The following is a 20,457-nucleotide window of genomic DNA, read 5'->3' on the forward strand; positions in this document are numbered from 1 at the left end:
GGGGGCGGGGCTTACCACGGGGTCGGGGTCCAGGGGGGGAAGAGGGGCGGGCTCCAGGCGGTCGTCGAGGCAACCGAAGAGGGCGGCATCTGGGGGGCGGGGCCAGGCGGGGGCACGCCCCCTTTTCCCCGTAAGCCACGCCCCCCTCTCCCTCAGGCCACGCCCCCTGCCTCAAGCCCCGCCCCCTGCCTCAAGCCACGCCCCCTCTCCTTCAGGCCACGCCCCCTGCCTCAAGCCACGCCCCCTGCCTCTAGCCACGCCCCCTGCCTCAGGCCACGCCCCCTGCCCCAAGCCCCGCCCCACAAGCCCCGCCCCCACTCTCCAAGCCCCGCCCCCTACACACTTAGCCCCGCCCCCAACGAGTCTCAAGCCCCGCCCATTCAAGCCCCCGCCCCCAAGCCCCTCCCTCCCAAGCCCCGCCCCCATTCAAGCCCCGCCCCCTCCCCCAACCCGGAAGTGCCCCCAGCCTCCCGCTCCCCTTGGCCCCGCCCCCTCCCAGGCCCCGCCCCCTTTAAGACCCCTCCCCAGCTCCCGCCCAGGCCCCGCCCCCTTAAGCCCCGCCCCTTAAGCCCCGCCCCCCTTTCCCCCAAACCCGGAAGTGCCCCCGGCCTCCCGCTCCCCTCCGCCCCGCCCCCCTCCGCCAGGCCCCGCCCCCTCGCTTAGGCCCCGCCCCTCTCCGAGGCCCCGCCCCCGACCCCAGTCCTCGGCGCCCAGCAGGTTGTCGGCCCGGAAGCGCCCCGCGTCGCTCAGCACCAGCAGCTCCGGCCCCAGCGCCGCCATCTTGCCCCCCGCGGCCCCGCCCACTTCCGCCGCCGCCAGCCAATCGGCGCCGCCCCGCGCCGCCCGCCGGCCAATCGGCGCGCGGGGGCGGGGCCGCGCAGCCGCGCCGCGCTCGTCTCCCCCTCCCTCCCCGCGCCGTAACCGTGGCGACGGGGGAGGGGGAGCGGAAGTGACGCGAGGGGGCGGGGCTTCGGGAGGAAGCCGGAAGTGACGCTGCCGGTGCGGGCCCAGGTGCGGGGCCGGGAGCTGCGGGAGCGGGGGCCCCCCTCGGGGCTTGGCCACGCCCCCTCCAGGCCTGGCCACGCCCCCAAGGGACTGGCCACGCCCCTCTCTGCTGTAGGCCGCCGGCGGAGCGCTGTGATTGGCCCGCGGCCGAGATGGAAGGGGGAGAAGCAGCCAATGGGAGCGGAGCGGCCGCGGAGGAGGCGGCCAATGGGCAGCGAGCGCCCCCAGGTTGGTCCAATGGGGAGGGAGGGGGCGCGGAGCCGGCCAATGAGGGCGCGCCGGGTGGAGGAGGAGGCGGCCAATGGGATCGCAGCACCGCGGGGCGCGGCCAATGAGGGAGCAGGGAGCTGCTGGCCGGCCAATGAGCAGCTAGAAGGGCGGGAAGCGAACAAGGACTCAGCCAATGAGGACACAGGGAGCCGGGAGCCGACCAATGAAGGCGCAGGGCCACGGGGACCGACCAATGAGAACGCAGCGCGCCCGGAGGGCGTCCAATGGGGCAGCCGCGTCGCTTCCCGGGCCGTCCAATCAGGCGGCAGCCCTGGCGCTGTCAGCCAATGAGGCGTGGGACTGGCGCAGCGAGGAGGCGTGGCTCCGCGAGCCCTGCGGGGACGAGGACGGGGACCCCTGGGCCCTGTGGGACGCGCCGGGGGCGGCAGCCAATGAGCACGCGGCCGGCTGGGAGCCAGCCAATGGCAGCGGAGAGCCCGAGGAGGCGGCCAATGGCGAGGGAGACCCAAAGGGTGGCAACGAGGAGCGGGCCGGGGGCAACCGGGAGCCCGAAAGCCCGAGGGATGTCAACGAGAACCCAGCCGGGGGCCCCGGAAGGCCCAGCGGGGCCACCAGAGACCCCGAGGAGGCGACCGACGTCAACAGGAACCCCAATGACGTCATCGGGGACCCCGAAACCCCCCCTGAGGACCCCCAAAACCCAACCGATGTCAACGAGAACCCAACTGACGTCATCAAGGACCCCAGAAAGCCAACTGAGGACCCCCAAAACCCAACCGAGGATCTCAAAGACCCAACCGACGTCAACAGGAACCCCAGTGACGTCATCGAGGACCCCGAGAAGCCAACTGAGGGCCCCCGAAACCCAACTGATGTCAACGAGAACCCAAGTGACGTCATCAAGGACCCCGAAAACCCAACTGGGGACCCCAAAAACCCAACTGACGTCAACGAGAACCCAACCAAAGCTCCCAAAATCCCAACCAACGCCAACGAAGACCCCCAAAACCCAACGGAATCCCCCCAAAACCCAACGGAATCCCCCCAAAACCCAACGGGGGCCCCCCAAAACCCAACTGGGACCCCCCAAGACCCAACCGGGACCCCCAAAACCCAACTGGGAGCCCCCAAGACCCAACCGGGACCCCCCAAGACCCAACGGAGGCCCCCCAAGACCCAACGGAGGCCGCCCCGTGGTGGCGCAGCCCGACGCCTCCTTCTCCAAGCAGATCCTCCGGCCCGGCCGCGGTCTTGACCGCCCCGGTTGGGGGTCCCGGTGCCGGGTGCTTCTGGAACCGCCCCCGGAGGGCGGCCCGCTGCCGGGGGCGCCGCTGGCACACGCTGCGCCTGGGGACGGCCGAGGGGTGCTGGGCGGTGGCGCTGGACGCCTGCCTGGAGACCATGACCCTGGGCGAACGCGCCCGCCTGCTGCCGGCCGGCGCCGCCGCTGCCGTGGTGGTCACCCTGGGGGGCTTCACCGCCGCCCCGGCCTTTTGGGAGGCCGCCGGCGACCGCTGGGCCGCCGTCCTGGCCCGCAAAGCCCGCGCCACCGCCCTCTTCGGCGCCGGCGCGCTGCTCCCCGCCGCCCGCGCCTTCTCCGCCGCCCTGCGCGCCGCCGCCGCCGCCGGGGGGCCGCCGCCGCTGCCGCCGGCGCGCGCCCACCCCAAGGCCGACCTCCACGCCGGGCTCGCCCTGTGCCAGCTGAGGCTGGGGCTGCCGGCGGCGGCGGCGGCCAACGCGGGCAAGGCGCTGGCGTTGAGGCCGGGCCACGTCAAGGCCCGGTACCGGCGGGCGCTGGCGGCGGCGGCCATGCGGGACCTGGAGGCGGCGGCCGCCGACCTGGCGCTGGTGCTGAGGCAGGAGCCCGGCAACGCCGCCGCCAGGGAGGGAGCTGAGGAGGGTGCGGGGGGAGGCCCGGGAGAGGGACGCGAGGCTGGCCAGGGGGCTGGGGAGGCTGTTCGCGTGAGGGAGGCCGGCACGGGGAGGGGGTTTTGGGGTCATTTTAGGGGTTTTGGAGTCATTTTAGGGGTTTTGGGGGAGCTTTGGGGGAGGTTTGGCAGGAATTTTGGGGGTTTTGGGGAGGTTTCAGGGAGTTCGGGAGGACGCGAGGCTGGCCAGGGGGCTGGGGAGGCTGTTCGCGTAATAGAGGCCGGCACGGGAGGGGGTTTTGGGGTCATTTTAGGGGTTTTGGAGTCATTTTAGGGTTTGGGGGGAGTTTGGGGGGACTTGGGGGAGGTTTGGGGGGAATTTTGGGGGTTTTGGGGAGGTTTTGGAGCACGCGAGGCTGGCCAGAGGGATGGGGAGGCTGTTTGTGTGAGAGAGGCCGACACGTGGAGGGGGCTTTTGGGGTCATTTTAGGGGTTTGGGGGTCATTGTAGGGGTTTTGGGGGAGTTTGGGGGTTTTGGGGGAGGTTTGGGGGGAATTTGGGGGTTTTGGGGAGGTTTGGGAGGACGCGAGGCTGGCCAGGGGCCTGGGGAGGCTGTTTGCGTGAGGGAGGCCGACCCATGGAGGGGGATTTGGGGGCTTTTGGGGAGGGTTAGCGGGATTTGGGGAGGTTTGGAGCAGTTTTGGGGGGCTTTGGGGAGGTTTGGGGGGGTTGGGGGAGTTTTGGGGAGGCCTGGGGGGAGGTTTGGGGGGGCTTTGGGGAGGTTTGAAGGGTTTGGGGGGAGTTTTGGAGGCCTTGAGGGAGGTTGGGGGCGGTTATGGAGGTTTGGGGGGCTTAGGGGGAATTTTAGGAGGTTTGGGGGGTTCGGGGGGGGATTTTGTTCTTTTTTGTGGGGATTTTGGGGAGTTTTGTGGAGTTTCGGTGGGATTTGGGGGTGTAACGGGGGGCTTGGGGAGCTTTTGGGGGTGTTTAGGGGAGATCTGGGGGGGTCTTCGGGGAGCTTTGGGGGGCTTTGAGGGGATTTAGGCGGTTTGGGGGAGTTTAACGGCGGCTTCCTGGAGTTTTGGGGCGGGTTTTGGGGAGGATTGGGGCGATTTTGGGGTCCTGGGGGGGGGGGGGCATTACCATAGCAACGCCATTTTGGACCGGGGGGGGGGGCACAACCTCAGCCCCCCCCCCCGCCGTTAATAAACCAGTTCATTAATTTGGGGCTGCTCCGTTAATTAACCGAGGCGTTAATTAAGCGTTTGGGAACGCCTCAGGTTGGGGCGGGGGGGGGGGGGGGGGCGCCCCGCGGCCGCCATTTTGTGCGCCCGCGCCTGCCTTAATCTGCCCAGCAACAGCCGCCACGGAGGCCCCGCCCTCCCCCGTCTCAACACGGACGTTTATTGGTCCGCCAGCGCGACGCGTCACAGGGGCGGGGCGGGGCTCGGCATGCGGGCGTTGCCATGGCGATGCGGAAGAAAGGGGGGCGTGTCCAAGGAGCGAGGCGGAGGGGGCGGGGCGTCGCTGACGTCGACGCGGGCGTTGCTAGGCGACGGCGGGAGGCGGGGAGCCGTTGCTAGGCGACGGCGGGAGGCGGGGAGCCGTTGCTAGGCGACGGCGGGAGGCGGGAAGCCGTTGCTAGGAGGCGGGGGGCCGTCGCTAGGCGGCGGCGGGAGGCGGGAAACCGTTGCTAGGCGACGGCGGGAGGCGGGAAGCCGTTGCTAGGCGGCGGCGGGAGGCGGGAAACCGTTGCTAGGCGACGGGGGCCGTCGCTAGGCGGCGGCGGGAGGCGGGAAACCGTTGCTAGGCGACGGCGGGAGGCGGGAAACCGTTGCTAGGCGACGGCGGGAGGCGGGAAACCGTTGCTAGGCGACGGCGGGAGGGAAACCGTTGCTGGGGCGACGGCGGCCATTGCTAGGGCTCCCAGTCGTTGTCGTGGTGCTGCGCGGCGATGATGATGACGACGGTGAGGATGGTGCAGAGCACGATGGCGGCGATGCCGACCGCCAGGCTGATGAAGGAGAAGTTGCGCGCCTCCCGCGAGGCGATCTCGGCCGACACGATGTCGCCCGCGCCACCGCCGTGCGCACCTGCCCCGGCGGGGGGGGGACGGACACGCCTCGTTAGGGGGCCCCGCGGCCTTAATTAGTTCCCCTGGGGCCTTAATTAGTTCCCCCCTAGTTCGCCTTAATTCGTACCCCGGGACTACCACCACAGCTCTTAATTAGGGCACCACAGCTCTTAATTAGGCCACCGCAGCTCTTAATTAGGCCACCACAGCCCTTAATTAGGCCACCACAGCCCTTAATTAGGTCTCTCCAGCCCTTAATTAGCCCCTCCCAGCACTCTATTACCCCCAGCCCTTAATTAGGACCTCTTAGGCCGTAATTAGACCCCTCCAGACCTTAATTAGTGCCCCTTAGTCCTTGATTAGGACCCACCAGCCCTTAATTAGAACCACCAGCCCCCTTAATTAGGACCCCCCCCGGCCTGAATTAGGCACTACCAGGCCTTAATTAGCCCCCTCCAGCACTGAGTTAACCTCCTCCAGCACTTAATTAGCCCACTCAGCCCTTAATTAGCCCCCCCCAGCTCTTAATTATGACCCCCCAGGCCTGAAATGGACGCCCCAGCCACTAATTGGGACCCTCGGCCCTTAATTAAGGCACCTGGCTCTTAATTAAGCCCCATCAGCCCTCAGTTGGCCCCCCCAGCTCCTAAACAGGCCCCTCCAGCCCTTAATTACCCCCTCTAGTGCTTAATTACCCCCCAGCCCTTAATAATCCCCCCCAGCCCTTAATTACCCCCCCTCCAGCCCTTAATTACCCCCCCATAACCCTTAATTTCCCCCCATAGCCCTTAATTACCCCTCTCCAGCCCCCCAGTACCCCCCTCCAGCCCTTAATTACCCCCCTCCGGGCCCAAACCGGCCCCCCCCAGCCCCCAATTACCCCCCCAGCCCCTAATTAACCTGCACGGCCTTGACGATGGCGACGACGCCGGTGGGCCAGAAGCAGCAGAGGGTGGTGAGCACGGCGATGGGCAGGTAGTCGTGGGGCGCCCCCCGCGGGCCCTCCGCCGCCCCCGGGCCCCCCAGCGCCACCCCCACCGGGCCCGGCAGGGGGCCGGGGCTGGGGCCGGGGGGCGGCGCCGTAAGCCTGGGGGGAGGGGGAGGTCAGGACACGCCCCCTGGCGAGGACACGCCCCCTTTTGAGGCCACGCCCCCTCCCACAGGCCACGCCCCCTCCCACAAGCCACGCCCCCATAAGCCACGCCCCATAGGCGATGCTCCCCCCCTTATGTATGGGGGCTCAGCCAGGCTCCGCCCACAAGGACACGCCCATTTGGCGAGGCCACGCCCCCTCTTTTAAGCCACGCCCCCTCCCACAAGCCACGCCCCCTCCCACAAGCCACGCCCCATAGGCGATGCTCCCCCAGGTCTGGGGGCTTCACCCAGGCTCCGCCCACAAGGACACGCCCATTCGGCGAGGCCACGCCCCCTCCCACAAGCCACGCCCCCTCCCACAAGCCACGCCCCCTCCCACAAGCCACGCCCCATAGGCGATGCTCCCCCCTCATGTCTGGGGGCTCAGCCAGGCTCCGCCCCACAAGGACACGCCCATTCGGCGAGGCCACGCCCCTCCCGCAAGCCACGCCCCCTCCCACAAGCCACGCCCCCTCCCACAAGCCACGCCCCCATAAGCCACGCCCCATAGGCGATGCTCCCGCCCCTTAGGTATGGGGGCTCAGCCAGCTCCGCCCACAAGGACACGCCCCTCCCCTGAGACCACGCCCCCAAATCAGACCACGCCCCCAGATGCAGGCCACGCCCCCTCCTGCAGGCCACGCCCCCCTCCATAAGACTCACCCCCGGCAAACCCAGCCATCCTCTACAAGCCCCGCCCCCAGCCCTTAGGCCACGCCCCCCACAGCCACGCCCACCCGTGAAACCACGCCCCCTCCTGTTAACCACGCCCCCATCGTTAGCCCCGCCCATTGCCTTTAGCCCCGCCCCCCCCGCCGCTCATCTCCATCCCCATTGGGGCATCCCCGGCTCCCCCCTCCCCATAACCCCGCCCCCTCCCCGCTGACCCCGCCCCCTCCCCGAAGCCCAGCCCCCTCCCCCAAGCCCCGCCCCCTCCCCGCTGACCCCGCCCCTCCCAAGCCCCGCCCCCTCCCCCAAGCCCCGCCCCCTCCCGCTGACCCCGCCCCCTCCCCCCAAGCCACGCCCCCTCCCCAAGCCACGCCCCTCCCCCAAGCCCCGCCCCCTCCCCGCTGACCCCACCCCCTCCCCCAAGCCCCGCCCCCTCCCCCCAAGCCCCGCCCCCTCCCCCCGAAGCCCCGCCCCCTCACCGGCCCCACGGGGTACACGGGCACGTAGGCGGTGCAGGGCTGCAGCTGCAGGGCGAAGGGGGGGGGCGCGTAGGGCAGGGGGGGCTGCGGGGGGGGGGCCCCGTAGGGCTGCGGGGGGGGCCCGGCGGCGGCGGCGGCGTGGGGGGGGGGCCGGGGCAGGGTGGCGGCGTGGTGGGGGGGGAGGGGGCCGCCGTGGGGGGGGGCCGCGGCCCCCGGCAGCCCCCGCGGCAGCGTGGCCGCCCCCCCCCCCCCCCCCCCCCAGCCAGCAGCCCCGGCCCCCCCCTGGGCAGCGTGGCCGCCCCCGCCGGGCCCCCCCCGCCCCCCCCCCGCGGCAAAGTGGCCGCCCCCAAGCCCCCCCCCAGCCCCCCGACCCCCAGGGGGCCGGGGGGGGCCGGGGGGCCGTAGGGGGGGGGAGAGGCGTGGGGGGCCCCCTCCGGTACACCTGCAATGGGGGGGGGGGGGGTCAGAGGGGGCTCGGAGCCCCCCCCCAAAACCTGCCAGCCCCCCCCCAGGGCCAGAAGGGCCCCCCCAAAGGCTCTCAGCCCCCCCCCAAAAAGCCCTCGGCCCCCCCCGTCCTATAAGGGCCCCCCCCAAAGCATCTCAAAGCCCCCCCCAAACCTCTCGGCCCCCCCCCAAACCCTCTCGGCCCCCCCGAAGCCCCCCTAAATCCCCCCCAGACCCCCCCAGACCCCTCAGCACCCCCCAAAGACCCCCGAGCCCCCCCCCGAGCCCAAAAAAACCCCCTCAGGCCCCCCCAAACCCCCTCGGCCCCCTCCGAGACCCCTCAGCCCCCCCCAAAAGCCCCCCCCGGCCCCCCAAAACCCCTGAACTCCCCCCAAAAACCCCTCAGCCCCCCCCAAAATCCCCCAAATCCCCCCCAGCCCCCCCCAAAACCCCTCAGCCCCCCCCCAACCCCCCCCACCCCTTCTCCCCCTCCCCCCCCCCGGTTTCTGGGTCACCCCCCCCCCCAAAAAAAATCCCCCCCCCCCCCTCCGCACCGGGTTTCTCGGCCGCCATGGCCTGGGCCCGAACCGGAACCGGAACCGGAACCGGAGCCGGCACCGGGCCGGGACCCCCGCCCCCCCCCCTGCCCCCCCCCCCCCTCCTCCGGGCCCGGCCTGGATCGCGCGGAGCGGAACGGAGCCGGCTCCGGGCGCGCAAAACCCGGCGTGGATCGCCCGGAGCGGAGCGGGTCCGGCCCCTGCGCGCAGAGCCCGGCCCGGATCCAGCGGAACGGAACGGAGCCGGCGCGCAAAACCCGGCCTGGATCACGGGGAGCGGATCGGAGCCGGCCGCGCCGCGCAAAACCCGGCCTGGATCGCGCCTCCCGGCAGCGGGCCCGGAGCTCGCGGCGGAGCGGAGCCGGGCGGGCTCGGCGGAAAACCCGGCCTGGATTCCGTCCCGGTATGACCCGGGTGAGGCTGGGAGGCGCTTTTGTTGGGTTTTATTTAAGGCGGTGACCCAAAAAACGGAGGTTTGGGCCCAAAATAGGCGCCGTGCGGCCCCGGGGGGCTGGTCCCGTGCTGGGGGGGGTGCTCAAAGGGGGGGGGGGTGGGCAGGGATTGGGGGAGGGGGCGGGGGAGGGGATGGGGGGGCAGGAGTTTGGGGGGGCAAAAGGGGGGGGCAGAAATTTGGGGGGGGGGTCAAAAATTTCGGGGGGGGGTTCAGGAATTTGGGGGGGGTCCAGAAATTGAGGGGGGGGCAGTAAATGTGGGGGGGGGGCAGTAAATGGGGGGGGGGCAGAAATATTTTGGGGGAATCCAGGGATTTGGGGGGGGGGGCAGGAATTGGGGGGGGGGGGTATCCGAGATTTTTTTTTGGGGGGGCGTCCAGGAATTTTGGAGGTGTCCGGGATTTTTTTTTGGGGGGGGGTCACGGGGGGCCGGGGAGGGGTCCGTAGCGGCGCAGGAGCCCCCCCAGGGTGTCGAGGGCCCCCCGCAGGGCCTCCCCCAGCAGCGCGGCCCCCGTCTGGCCGCAGCAGGCGAAGGCGGTGACGGTGACGCGCAGGGGGCCGGGGGGGGTCCCCGGGGGGGCGCCGGGGGGGGGGCGAGTGCCCCACGCCCACCCCGTAGCCGTCGGGCACCAGCGGCCCCCGCAGCGGCCAGCAGGCCTCGCGGGAGTGCACCTGGGGGAGAAAGAAAAGCAGGCAGAAAAGTGAAAATCGCCCCAAAAAAAGCCCCCCCTGCCCGCAGCAACCCCCCCCCGGACCCCAAATATCCATAAACTGACCCTAAATAGCCCCGAAGTGACCCCAAACGCCCATAAACTGACCCCAAATTCCACCAAAGGGCCCCCAAATACCCACAAATTGTCCCTAAATGCCACTGAACTGACCCCAAACACCACCAGAGACCCCCCAATGCCCATAAACTGACCCCAAACACCCACGAATTGACCCCAAATATCCACAAACGGACCCCAAATACCCATAAACTGACCCTAAATAGCCCCGAAGTGACCCCAAACGCCCATAAACTGACCCCAAATGCCACCAAAGGGCCCCCAAATACCCACAAATTGACCCTAAATGCCACTGAACTGACCCCAAAGACCACCAGAGACCCCCCAATACCCATAAACTGACCCCAAACACCCACAAATTGACCCCAAATATCCACAAACGGACCCCAAATACCCATAAACTGACCCTAAATAGCCCCGAAGTGACCCAAACGCCCATAAACTGACCCCAAATGCCACCAAAGGGCCCCCAAATACCCACAAATTGACCCCAAATGCCACTGAACTGACCCCAGAGAAATACCCATAAACTGACCCCAAACACCCACTGACCCCGAATATCCACAAACGGCCCATAAACTGACCCTAAATAGCCCCGAAGTGACCCCAAACGCCCATAAACTGACCCCAAATGCCACCAAAGGGCCCCCAAATACCCACAAATTGACCCTAAATGCCACTGAACTGACCCCAAAGACCACCAGGACCCCCCCCATAAATACCCCAAATTGACCCCAAATATCCACAAACGGACCCCCAAATACCCATAAACTGACCCTAAATAGCCCCGAAGTGACCCCAAACGCCCCACCCCAAATGCCACCAAAGGGCCCCCAAATAACAAATTGACCCCAAATGCCTGACCCCAAACACCACCAGAGACCCCAAACACCCACAAATTGACCCCAAATATCCACAAACGGACCCCAAATACCCATAAAATGACCCCAAGTATCCACAGTTGTGCTATTGACCCCAAGGGGCTATTTAGGGGGCAAATTTCTGTCATTTTGGGTCACTTTGGGCCACATTTATGCTACTTAGGTCCAATTTTCTGTCAGTTTGGGGCACATTTCTGTCACGTGGTATCACTTTGGGCCAAATTTGTGCTATTTAGAACCAAATTTCTGTCATTCTGTGTCACTTTGGGCACATTTGGCTATTTAGGGCCGCATTTGTGCTATTTAGGGCCACATTTCTGTCATGTTTTGGCCACATTTGTGCTATTTAGGGCCACATTTCTGTCATTTTGGGTCATTTTAGGGCCACATTTGTGCTCCTTCATTTTATCACTTTGTGTCACTTTGGGCCACATTTGTGCTATTTAGAACCAAATTTCTGTCATTCTGTGTCACTTTGGGCCACATTTGTGCTATTTAGGGTCACATTTGTGCTACTTAGGGCCAAATTTCTGTCATTTTATGTCACTTTAGGCCACATTTGTGCTATTTAGGGCCACATTTCTGTCATTCTGTGTCATTTTGGGCCACATTTGTGCTATTTAGGGCCACGTTTGTGCTATTTAGGGCCAAATTTCTGTCATTTTATGTCACTTTGGGCACATTTGTGCTATTTAGGGCCACGTTTCTGTCATTCTGGGCCACACTTGTGTCATTCTGTGTCACTCTGGGCCACATTTGTCCTATTTAGGGTCACATTTGTGCTACTTAGGGCCAAATTTCTGTCATTTTGGGTCACTTTGGGCCACATTTGTGCTATTTAGGGCCACATTTCTGTCATTCTGTGTCATTTTGGGTCACATTTGTGCTACTTAGGGCCAAATTTCTGTCATTTTGGGTCACTTTGGGCCACATTTGTGCTATTTAGGGCCACATTTCTGTCATTCTGTGTCATTTTGGGTCACATTTGTGCTACTTAGGGCCAAATTTCTGTCATTTTGGGTCACTTTGGGCCACATTTGTGCTGTTTAGGGCCGAATTTCTGTCATTTTCGGCCACCTTTGTGTCATTTTGTGTCACTTTGCGCCCCCTTCGTGCTATTCGGGGCCACGTTCGCGTCACTTCGGGCCGCATCGGTGTGATTTTTGGGTTAAATCCGTGCGCTTTGGGGTACCTGCAGGGTGCAGAGCCGGAAGTGCGTTGCCCGCGCGTAGCCGGGGTCCCGGAACAGCTCCGGCAGCGGCTCCCCGAGGCCCACGGCCGCCAGGCCCAGCGCCCGCAGGTGCCGCTCGGCGCCTTGCCCCGCCGCCACCTGTCGCCATGGCAACGCCGTCACCACGGCGACCGCGTCACCACGGCGACCGCGCCGCCACGGCAACTACGTCACGTGGGGCGCCGCCCCGCCCCGCGGTTGCCACGGGAAACGGCGTCGCCACGGCGACCGCGTCGCGTCACCGGTTGCCATGGCGACGGCGTCGCCACGGCAACGGGCCTCACCTCGTCGGCCCGCTGCCGCTGCGCCGCCGCCGCCGCCCCCAGCAGGGAAAGGAGGGCCTGGGGCTGCCCGGGGACGTCACCGGAAGTCCCGCCCCCTCGGCAGGAAGCCCCCGCCCACCACGACAGGAAGTCCCGCCCACCCCGGCAGGAAGCCCCGCCCACCACGACAGGAAGCCCCGCCCACCACGACAGGAAGTCCCGCCCCCGAAGGGAGGGGAAGTCCTGCCCCCCTCCCCCACTTCCTGTCCCGCCCCCAGGAAGTCCCTCCCACTAGTCCCCATGCAGGAAGTCCCGCCCATAGACCGGAAGCCACGCCCCCCGGCCCCCTTCCCAGGCTCCGCCCCCCACAGGAAGCCCCGCCCCCGAGCAGGACAGACAGGAAGTCCCGCCCCCAACTCCCCAGAAGTCCCTCCCCCAAACACCCAGAAACCGGAAGTCCCACCCCAACCCCCCCATAACAGGAAGTCCCGCCCCCCCATCGGACAGGAAGTCCCTCCCCCAACCACCCCAAACCGGAAGTCCCCCCCAAGTCCCCTCCCCTCGACTCCCCACCCCCTCAACCCCCTCCCCCTTTAAGCCCCGCCCCCTGAGACCCCGCCCCCTGAGACCCCGCCCCCTGAGACCCCGCCCCTGAAGCCCCACCCCCTGAAGCCCCGCCCCCTGAAGCCCCGCCCCCGAGGCCCCGCCCACCTTGGTCCCGGGGCGCTGCAGGGCCCGTGCCAGGCGCAGGCAGAGCAGCCCCGGGGGCAGCACCAGGTGGGGGTGGGGCAGGGGGCGGGGCCGGAGGGGCGGGGCCTCGGCGCAGGCGCTCAGCGTCCCGTGCACCCTGCGGGGACACGGCCCCCGATGATTGGTTCCCCCCAAAAAAGGTTCCTCCCCCCCCCCCCCCCCCGCAGAGATCCGCCCCCAAAGCGCCTCCCCCCGCCCTCAGCGCCACCGCTTCCGGGTGGTCCCACCCCCATTCGGTCCCCCCGGCCCCCGCGGGTCCCCCCACACCCGGGTCCCCCCCGGAAGAGGGACCCCGCACATTGGTTCCCCCTTTTATTGGTTCCCCCCATAATTGGGTCCCCCCATAATTGGTTCCCCCCATGGGTCCCCCCTCTAATAGGTTCCCCCCACCTCACCCAGGTCCTACCGCATTTGGGTCCCCCCCCCCCACAACTGGGGCCGCACACATTGGTTCCCCCCATAATTGGTCCCCCCCCCTCCCCACGGGTCCCCCCTCTAACAGGTTCCCCCCACCACACCCAACTCCCCCCACATTTAGTCCCCCCCCCCCCACACCCACCTGAACCCCTGCACATTGGTTCCCCCCACGCCCAGCTCCCCCTCCAACAGGTTCCCCCCATATTGGTCCCCCCCCATCAGTGTCACCCCAATCCGGGTCCTCCCCCATCCGGGTCCCCCCCCATGGGTCCCCCCCTGAATTTTTGCCCCCCCCCCACCTGTAGAAGGCCACCTGCAGCGCCACCTGCAGCAGCGCCTCCGCCTGCGCCGGCCCGGCCTCGCCGAAGCCCTCGTGGGTGAAGCAGTGCACCTCCACGTCCGCCGCCAGGCTGGGGGGGGGGGGGGGGGTGGGCCACTACGATCAGGAGCCCCCCACGGCCCCCCAGGAGCCCCCCCAGACCCAAGCCACCCCATTGCCCTCCCCCTTCCTCTCCTAGGACCCCCCCAGTTCCTTCCCAGTTCCCCCCAGGAGCCCCCCTGGTCCCTCCAGGACTCCCCCGGCACCCCAGAACCCCCCCAGGAACCCCCAATTCCCCCCAGGACACCCCCAGGACCCCCTCTAGGACCCCTCCAGCCCCCCAAAGACCCCCCCGGCCTCCCCCAGGACCCCCCAACCTCCCCAGTTGCCCCTCATGACCCCCAACAGCCCCCTCAAGACCCCTCCAATTCCCCCCAGGACCCCCCCAGGACCCCACTGCCCCCTCCAGCCCCCCCTGGGCCCCCTCAATTCCCCCCGGAACCCCACCAGGACCTCCCGAGGTTCCCCCAGGCCCCCCCAGTTCCCCCCAGGACCCCCCCAGGACCCCCCCAGGCCCCCCCCGTGCCCCCACCTGTCCAGGTGCCGCTTCGCCCGCCGCACCTCGGGCTCGATCTCGGGGCTGAGGCTGAAGCGCAGCCGCTGGGGCGGGGGCAGGGCCGGCACCGGGGCGTCCTCGGGGGCGGGGCGTCGGCTGAGAGGGGGCGGGGTCAGCGCGGGGGAAGCCCCGCCCCCTTCCCCCATAGCCCCGCCCCAAACCGGTTGCCATGGTTACCAGAAGGCCAGGGCGTGGTCGGCCATCTCGGCGGCGACGGCGCCGTCGATCACTTCCGGGTCGTAGAGCAGCCCGCAGGCCCCGTCCGCCCCCACGATCAGCTGGGGGCGGGGCCAGGGGGTGAGGCCCCGCCCCCAGAGAGAGCCACGCCCACCCCCAGCAAGCCACGCCCCCTCCGGGCCAAAAACAAGAAGCCCCGCCCCTCTCCGGGACTAAACAAGGAAGCCCCGCCCCCTCCCAGGGCCTAAGCCCCGCCCCTTTGGAAGCTCCGCCCCCATCCCAGGGACTAAACCCCGAAGCCCCGCCCCCCGAGAAGCCCCGCCCCCTCCCCCTTCCGGCCGAGGCCCCGCCCACCTGCAGGGCCTTGTCGAACCAGCGGTTGCAGCTGTTGGCGCCGGCCCCGCCCCCGTGCAGCACCTGCCCGGCCCCACCCCCCGGGCTCCGCCCCCCGGCGGCCATGACGGGGGCGTCGAGCGCCAGGGCCAGGAGGCTGCGCTGGATCCGGCCAATCGAGGCCCGGTTCAGGCGGTCTGCGCAGGAAGTCCCGCCCTCAGCGGGGACCGGGCAGGAAGTCCTGCCCCCCCCCCCGGTGGGAAGTCCCGCCCCGGAAGGCCTGCATGCAGGAAGTCCCGCCCCCAAGAGGCCCGCAAACAGGAAGCCCAGCCCCCCAACAGGAAGGAAGCCAACCCCTACAGACAGGAAGTCCCACCCTTTAGACAGGAAGTCCCACCACCGGAAGGCCTACAGACAGGAAGTCCCGCCCCTCAACTAGGAAGCCCAGCCCTCCAGACAGGAAGTCACCCCCCCCCAAACAGGAAGTCCCACCCCCTAAACAGGAACCCCCCCCTCCCCTTTATTCCCCCCCACACCCCGGAAACCCCACCCATAACCCCGGAAGTCCCACCCCCAGCACCGGAAGTTCTACCCACACACCGGAAGTCCCTCCCATAACCCCGGAAGAACCTCCCCCAGCACAGGAAGTCCCACCCCAAACGCACCAAATCCCACCCATAACCCCGGAAGTCCCACCCATGACCCCGGAAATCCCACCCCCTTCACCGGAAGTCCCTCCCCCACACCCGGAAGTCCCCCCTTTCCCCCCTCCCACCCCCCCCAAAACCCCCTCCCCACCTCCCCCGTCCACTCCCCGCCCCCACAAGCCCCTCCCCCTTTAGGCCACGCCCCTTTAGACCACGCCCCCCTCGAGGCCCCGCCCCTCACCGCGCATGAGCAGCCCGTAGGTCCGGCCCCAGCCCCGCCGGTGCTCCCCCGTCAGCGCCCCCAGGCCCGGCCCCCCCCCGGGCACCCCCCGCAGGGCCCCGAGCTGAGCCCCCAGGGCGGCCGCGGGCAGGGGGGTGCCTGAGCCCCCGCACGCCTGCACCGAGAAGAACTGGGGGGGGGGAAGGGGGGGGGTTAGGGGGCTGTTGGGGGGGGGCAGGAACCCCAAAAGTGCCCCCCAGGACCCCCAAATTCCCCCCCCCAGCGCCCCCAAAATGCCCCCCCAGCACCCCGAGAAGAACTGGGGGGAGGGGGGGGAAAGGGGGGCGTTGGGGGGGGCAGGAACCCCCAAAGTGCCCCCCAGGACCCCCAAATTTCCCCCCAACACCCCCAAAGGCCCCCCCAAGACCCCCCCCGAGACCCCCATTTCCCCCCCAGGACCCCCAAAATTCCCCCATTTCCCTCCCCAGGGCCCCCAGTGCCCCCCCCCCCCCCCAGGCCCTAATTCCCCCCCCCCAGGACCCCCTCAAGCCCCCATTTCCCCCCTCCCAGACCTCCAATTCTCCCCCAGGACCCCCAAAGTCCTCCCCCAAGGCCCCCCTTCCCCCCCCCAGGACCCCCAATTGCCCCCCCAGCACCCCAAAAGGTCCCCCTGGGACCCTCAATTCCCCCCCAGACCCTCTGAAGCCCCCATTCCCCCCCCCAGGACCCCCAACATTCCCCCCAGCACCCCCATTTCCCCCCCCGACCCCCCCATTTCCCCCCAGGACCCCCCCATTTCCCCCCCCAGCCCCCCCAAATCTCCCCAGCGCCCCCCCAGGACCCCCACTTGCCCCCCCCCCCCCCCCCCGTACCTGCCCGTTGCGGATGACGGTGATGAAGCCGGGGGGGTCGGCGCCGGGGGGCACCCGCAGGGCCCCATCCTGGTGGGGGCCGGGCACCCGGCAGCCCCCGAAAACCGCCCGCACCCAGGGCTCGGGGGGGTCACGCCTGGGAGGGGGGGGGCAGGACCCGTGGAGACCCCGTAGGGACCCCCAGGGACCCCCAAAGACCCCATAGGGACCCCCAGGGACCCCCTAGAGACCCCCAGGGACTCATAGGGACCTATAGAGACCCCATAGGGACCTATAGAGACCCCATAGGGACCCCCAGGGACCCCCAAAGACCCCATAGGGACCTCCAGGGACCCATAGGGACCTATAGAGACCCCATAGGGACCCCCAGAGATCCATAGGGACCTATAGAGACCCCATAGGGACCCCATAGAGACCCCCAGCGACCCACAGAGACCCCATAGGGACCCCCAGGGACCCATAGGGAACCCCAGGGACCTATGGAGACCCCATAGGGACCCCGTAGGGACCCACAGGGACCCATAGAAGCCCCCCAGGGACCCATGGAGACCCCCAGGGACCCCATAGGGGCCCCCAGGGACTCCATAAGGACCCCCAGGGACCCCATATGACCCTATAGGGACCCCCAGTGACCCCATAGGGACCCCATAGGGACTCATAGGGACCTATAGAGACCCCATAGGGCCCCATAGAGACCCCCAGCAACCCATAGAGACCCCATAGGGACCCCGTAGGGACCCTGTAAGGACCCATAGGGACCTATAGAGACCCCATAGGGACCCCCAAGGACACCCAATGACCCATAGGGACCCCATAAGGACCCCAGCGACCCCACAGGGACCCATAGAAACCCCTAGAGACCCCATAGGGACCCCCAAAGACCCCATAAGGACCCCCAGAGACCCCATAAGGACCCCATAGGGACCCCCTGGGAACCCATAGGGACCCCCCGGGACCCCACAGGGACCCCATAGGGACCCCAAAGACCCCATAAGGACCCCATAGGGACCCCCTGGGACCCCATAGGGACCCCATAGGGACCCACAATAACCCATAGAGACCCCATAAGGACCCCCAGTGACCCCATAAGGACCCCCAGAGACCCCCAGTGACCCCATAAGGACCCCATAGGGACCCCCCGGGACCCCCCCGGGACCCCCAGCCCCGCACCCACCGCTCCACCATGGCCCGGTAATCCAGAATGCCGGCCACGAACTGGGCCGCGAACCTGCGGGGAGGCCAGTGCTCCCAGTTAGCTCCCAGTGCCCCCCGTTCCCTCCCAGTTCCCTCCCAGTGCTCCCAGTTCCCTCCCGCTGTTCCCAGTTCCCTCCCAGTGGCCCCAGTTCCCTCCCAGTGCCTCCCAGTTCCCCCCCACTCCCCCCTATAACCCTCCCAGTGCCCCCAGTGCCTCCCAGTCCCCTCCCACTCCCTCCCAGTGCCTCCCATTTCCCTCCGAGTCCCTCCTAGTGCCCCCCACTCCTTCCCAGTCCCTTCCAGTCCCTCCCAGTTCCCCCCCACTCCCTCTCAGTGCCCCCAGTTCCCTCCCAGTGCCTCCCAGTTCCCCCCCACTCCCCTCTTTAACCCTCCCAGTTACCTCCCAGTGCCCCTAGTTCCCCCCCACTCCCCCCTATAACCCTCCCAGTGCCCCCAGGGCCTCCCAGTCCCCTCCCACTCCCTCCCAGTGCCTCCCAGTTCCCTCCCAGTGCCCCCCAGTTCCCTCCCAGTGCCTCCCGGTTCCCTCCCAGTGCCTCCCGGTTCTCTCCCAGTGCCCCCTGGTTCCCTCCCAGTGCCCCCCGGTTCCCCCCTACTCCCCCCTATAACCCTCCCAGTGCCCCCAGGGCCTCCCAGTCCCCTCCCACTCCCTCCCAGTGCCTCCCAGTTCCCTCCCAGTGCCTCCCAGTGCCCCCCCAGTCCCTCCCAGTGCCCCCAGTTCCCCCCCACTCCCTCCCAGTGCCTCCCAGTTCCCTCCCAGTGCCTCCCGGTTCTCTCCCAGTGCCCCCCCGGTCCCTCCCAGTGCCCCCCCGCTCACCGCAGCTGCCCCCCGGGCTGCTCCCAGTGCTGGGGGGGCAGCACCAGCCCCACGCTGCCGTGCACGGGCAGGGGCAGGCGGCCCCCGGGGGCCCGCGGCCACGCCTGGGGGGGGGGGGGCACCATAAGGGGGGGGGGGGGACACGGGGACCGGCCCCAAACGCCCCCCCCCCAAATTTAACCCCCCTTAACCCCCCCCATTTCCCCCCTCCCACCCCCGCAGCCCCCCATTAACCCCCCAATTCCCCCAAATTTCCCCCCCCAGCCCCCCCACATCCCACCCACCCCCCCTTTGACCCCTTCCCACCCCCCCAAATCCCCCTCCCCACCCCCCACCCCCCCATACCCCCCCACCCCCCCCATTTCCCACCCCCACTCCCCCCGTCCCCCCCATTGCCCCCCCAATCCCTCCATTAACCCCCCCATTACCCCCCAACCCCTCCAAGTCCCCCTCCCCACCCCCCAATTCCCCCCCAACCCCCCCATTAATCCCCCCAACCCCCCCATATGCCCCCCAATTCCCCCCCATGCCCCCCATTACCCCCCCAATTGCCCCCCAATTCCCCCATTAACCCCCCAATTCCCGCCTCAACCCCCCCAACCCCCCCAATTCCCCCCCATCCCCCCCATTACCCCCCCAATTGCCCCCCAATTCCCCATTAACCCCCAATTCCCGCCTCAACCCCCCCCATTACCCCCCCACCCCCCCAAATCCCCCTCCCCACCCCCCAAATTGCCCCCCCAACCCCCCCATATCCCCCCCATTACCCCCCCCAACCCCCCAACTCCCCCCAACCCCCCCCAATTCCCCCCATTAACCCCCCCATTACCCCCCCAACCCCCCCATATCCCCCCTATGCCCCCCAATTCCCCCCCAAAGCCCCCCAAATCCCCCTCCCCACCCCCCAAATTGCCCCCCCAACCCCCCCATATCCCCCCCATTACCCCCCCCAACCCCCCAACTCCCCCCAACCCCCCCAATTCCCCAATTAACCCCCCCATTACCCCCCCAACCCCCCCATATCCCCCCTATGCCCCCCAATTCCCCCCCCAAGCCCCCCAAATCCCCCTCCCCACCCCCCAACCCCCCCATGCCCCCCCCATATCTCCCCCATATCCCCCCCATATCCCCCCCAATTCCCCCATTACCCCCCCCCAACCCCCCCCAAATCCCCCCATCCCCCCCCAACACCCCCCTCAAACTCACCCCGGCCGGGGGGGGTCCCCCCCGCAGCCTCTCCTGCAGCCGGGGCCCGGCCCCCCCGGGGGCCCCGAAGTCCTGCAGCAGGGCCCGGCTGCGCGCCCACCCCCGCGCCCCCAGCAGCGCCCGCAGCGCCCCCGCGTAGCGGCCCAGCGTCGCCCCCAGCGCCGGCCACGGGGGGGGCGGGGGGGCCTGGGGGGGGGGGCACGGGTCAGGGGGGGGCACCCCCGGGATGAGGGGAGCCCCTCCCCCGGGAAATGGGGACCCCCAGATGGGGGGGAATCCCCTGGAAATGGGACCCCCCCCCCCCATGTAAGGGGGACTCCCCTGTATATTGGGGACCCCCCCCATATGATTGCCCCCCCCCCATATGATTGGGACCCCCCCCCCATATGATTGCGACCCCCCCTCCACGCAAGGGGGACCCCCAGATGGGGGGGAAACCCCTGTATATGGGGACCCCCTCCCATATTATTGGGACCCCCCCCCATATGATTGGGACCCCCCCCATGTAATAGGGACCCCCCCCACGTAGTGGGGACCCCCCCCCAATACGATTGCCCCCCCCATACGATTGGGACCCCCCACATGTAATGGGGACCCCGCTGTATATGGGGACCCCCCCCAATATGATTGCCCCCCCTCCCATATGATTGGGACCCCCCCCTCCCCCCGTGTAATGGGGACCCCCCTGTATATGGGGACCCCCCCCGTATTATTGGGGAACCCCTGGGTAATTGGGACCCCCCCCTTGTGGTTGGGACCCCCCCCATCTAATGGGCCCCCCCCAGGTGATGAGGA

The 20,457-nt window shown here is 68.5% G+C and overlaps 4 protein-coding genes across 4 annotated transcripts; 2 read left to right on the forward strand and 2 right to left on the reverse strand.

The window, feature by feature from the left end:
* The first annotated feature begins 874 nt into the window (after positions 1 to 874).
* Positions 875 to 2,631, forward strand: LOC136788362 (sporozoite surface protein 2-like). Its single transcript, XM_066986809.1, has 2 exons — positions 875 to 1,011; positions 1,121 to 2,631. Exon 2 carries the CDS (start codon positions 1,409 to 1,411, stop codon positions 2,489 to 2,491), a length of 1,083 nt encoding a protein of 360 aa, XP_066842910.1. The 5' UTR covers positions 875 to 1,011; positions 1,121 to 1,408; the 3' UTR covers positions 2,492 to 2,631.
* On the forward strand, positions 2,498 to 3,813 carry FKBPL (FKBP prolyl isomerase like). Its single transcript, XM_066986879.1, is given in 2 exon segments — positions 2,498 to 3,123; positions 3,125 to 3,813. Coding segments are annotated over 2 exon segments (564 nt in total). The 5' UTR covers positions 2,498 to 2,637; the 3' UTR covers positions 3,203 to 3,813.
* Positions 3,814 to 4,485: 672 nt separating this feature from the next.
* On the reverse strand, positions 4,486 to 8,477 carry PRRT1 (proline rich transmembrane protein 1). The gene is given in 5 exon segments (XM_066986616.1): positions 4,486 to 5,179; positions 5,182 to 5,197; positions 6,079 to 6,265; positions 7,461 to 7,902; positions 8,459 to 8,477. Coding segments are annotated over 5 exon segments (822 nt in total). The 3' UTR covers positions 4,486 to 5,021.
* A 411-nt stretch (positions 8,478 to 8,888) lies between these two features.
* On the reverse strand, positions 8,889 to 19,983 carry LOC136788345 (carnitine O-acetyltransferase-like). The gene is made up of 13 exons (XM_066986677.1): positions 19,663 to 19,983; positions 18,457 to 18,560; positions 17,602 to 17,655; positions 16,428 to 16,563; positions 15,577 to 15,745; positions 14,710 to 14,885; positions 14,356 to 14,456; positions 14,155 to 14,274; positions 13,543 to 13,653; positions 12,788 to 12,923; positions 12,098 to 12,160; positions 11,775 to 11,912; positions 8,889 to 9,585 (listed from the first exon to the last, which is right to left on the reverse strand). The coding sequence occupies exons 1-13, from the start codon at positions 19,966 to 19,968 to the stop codon at positions 8,905 to 8,907; spliced, it is 2,295 nt and encodes a 764-aa protein (XP_066842778.1). The 5' UTR covers positions 19,969 to 19,983; the 3' UTR covers positions 8,889 to 8,904.
* Between the last annotated feature and the right edge of the window lie 474 nt (positions 19,984 to 20,457).

Source organism: Anser cygnoides, chromosome 35 (genome assembly GCF_040182565.1).
Source record: "Anser cygnoides isolate HZ-2024a breed goose chromosome 35, Taihu_goose_T2T_genome, whole genome shotgun sequence".
NCBI classification, from domain to species: domain Eukaryota; kingdom Metazoa; phylum Chordata; class Aves; order Anseriformes; family Anatidae; genus Anser; species Anser cygnoides.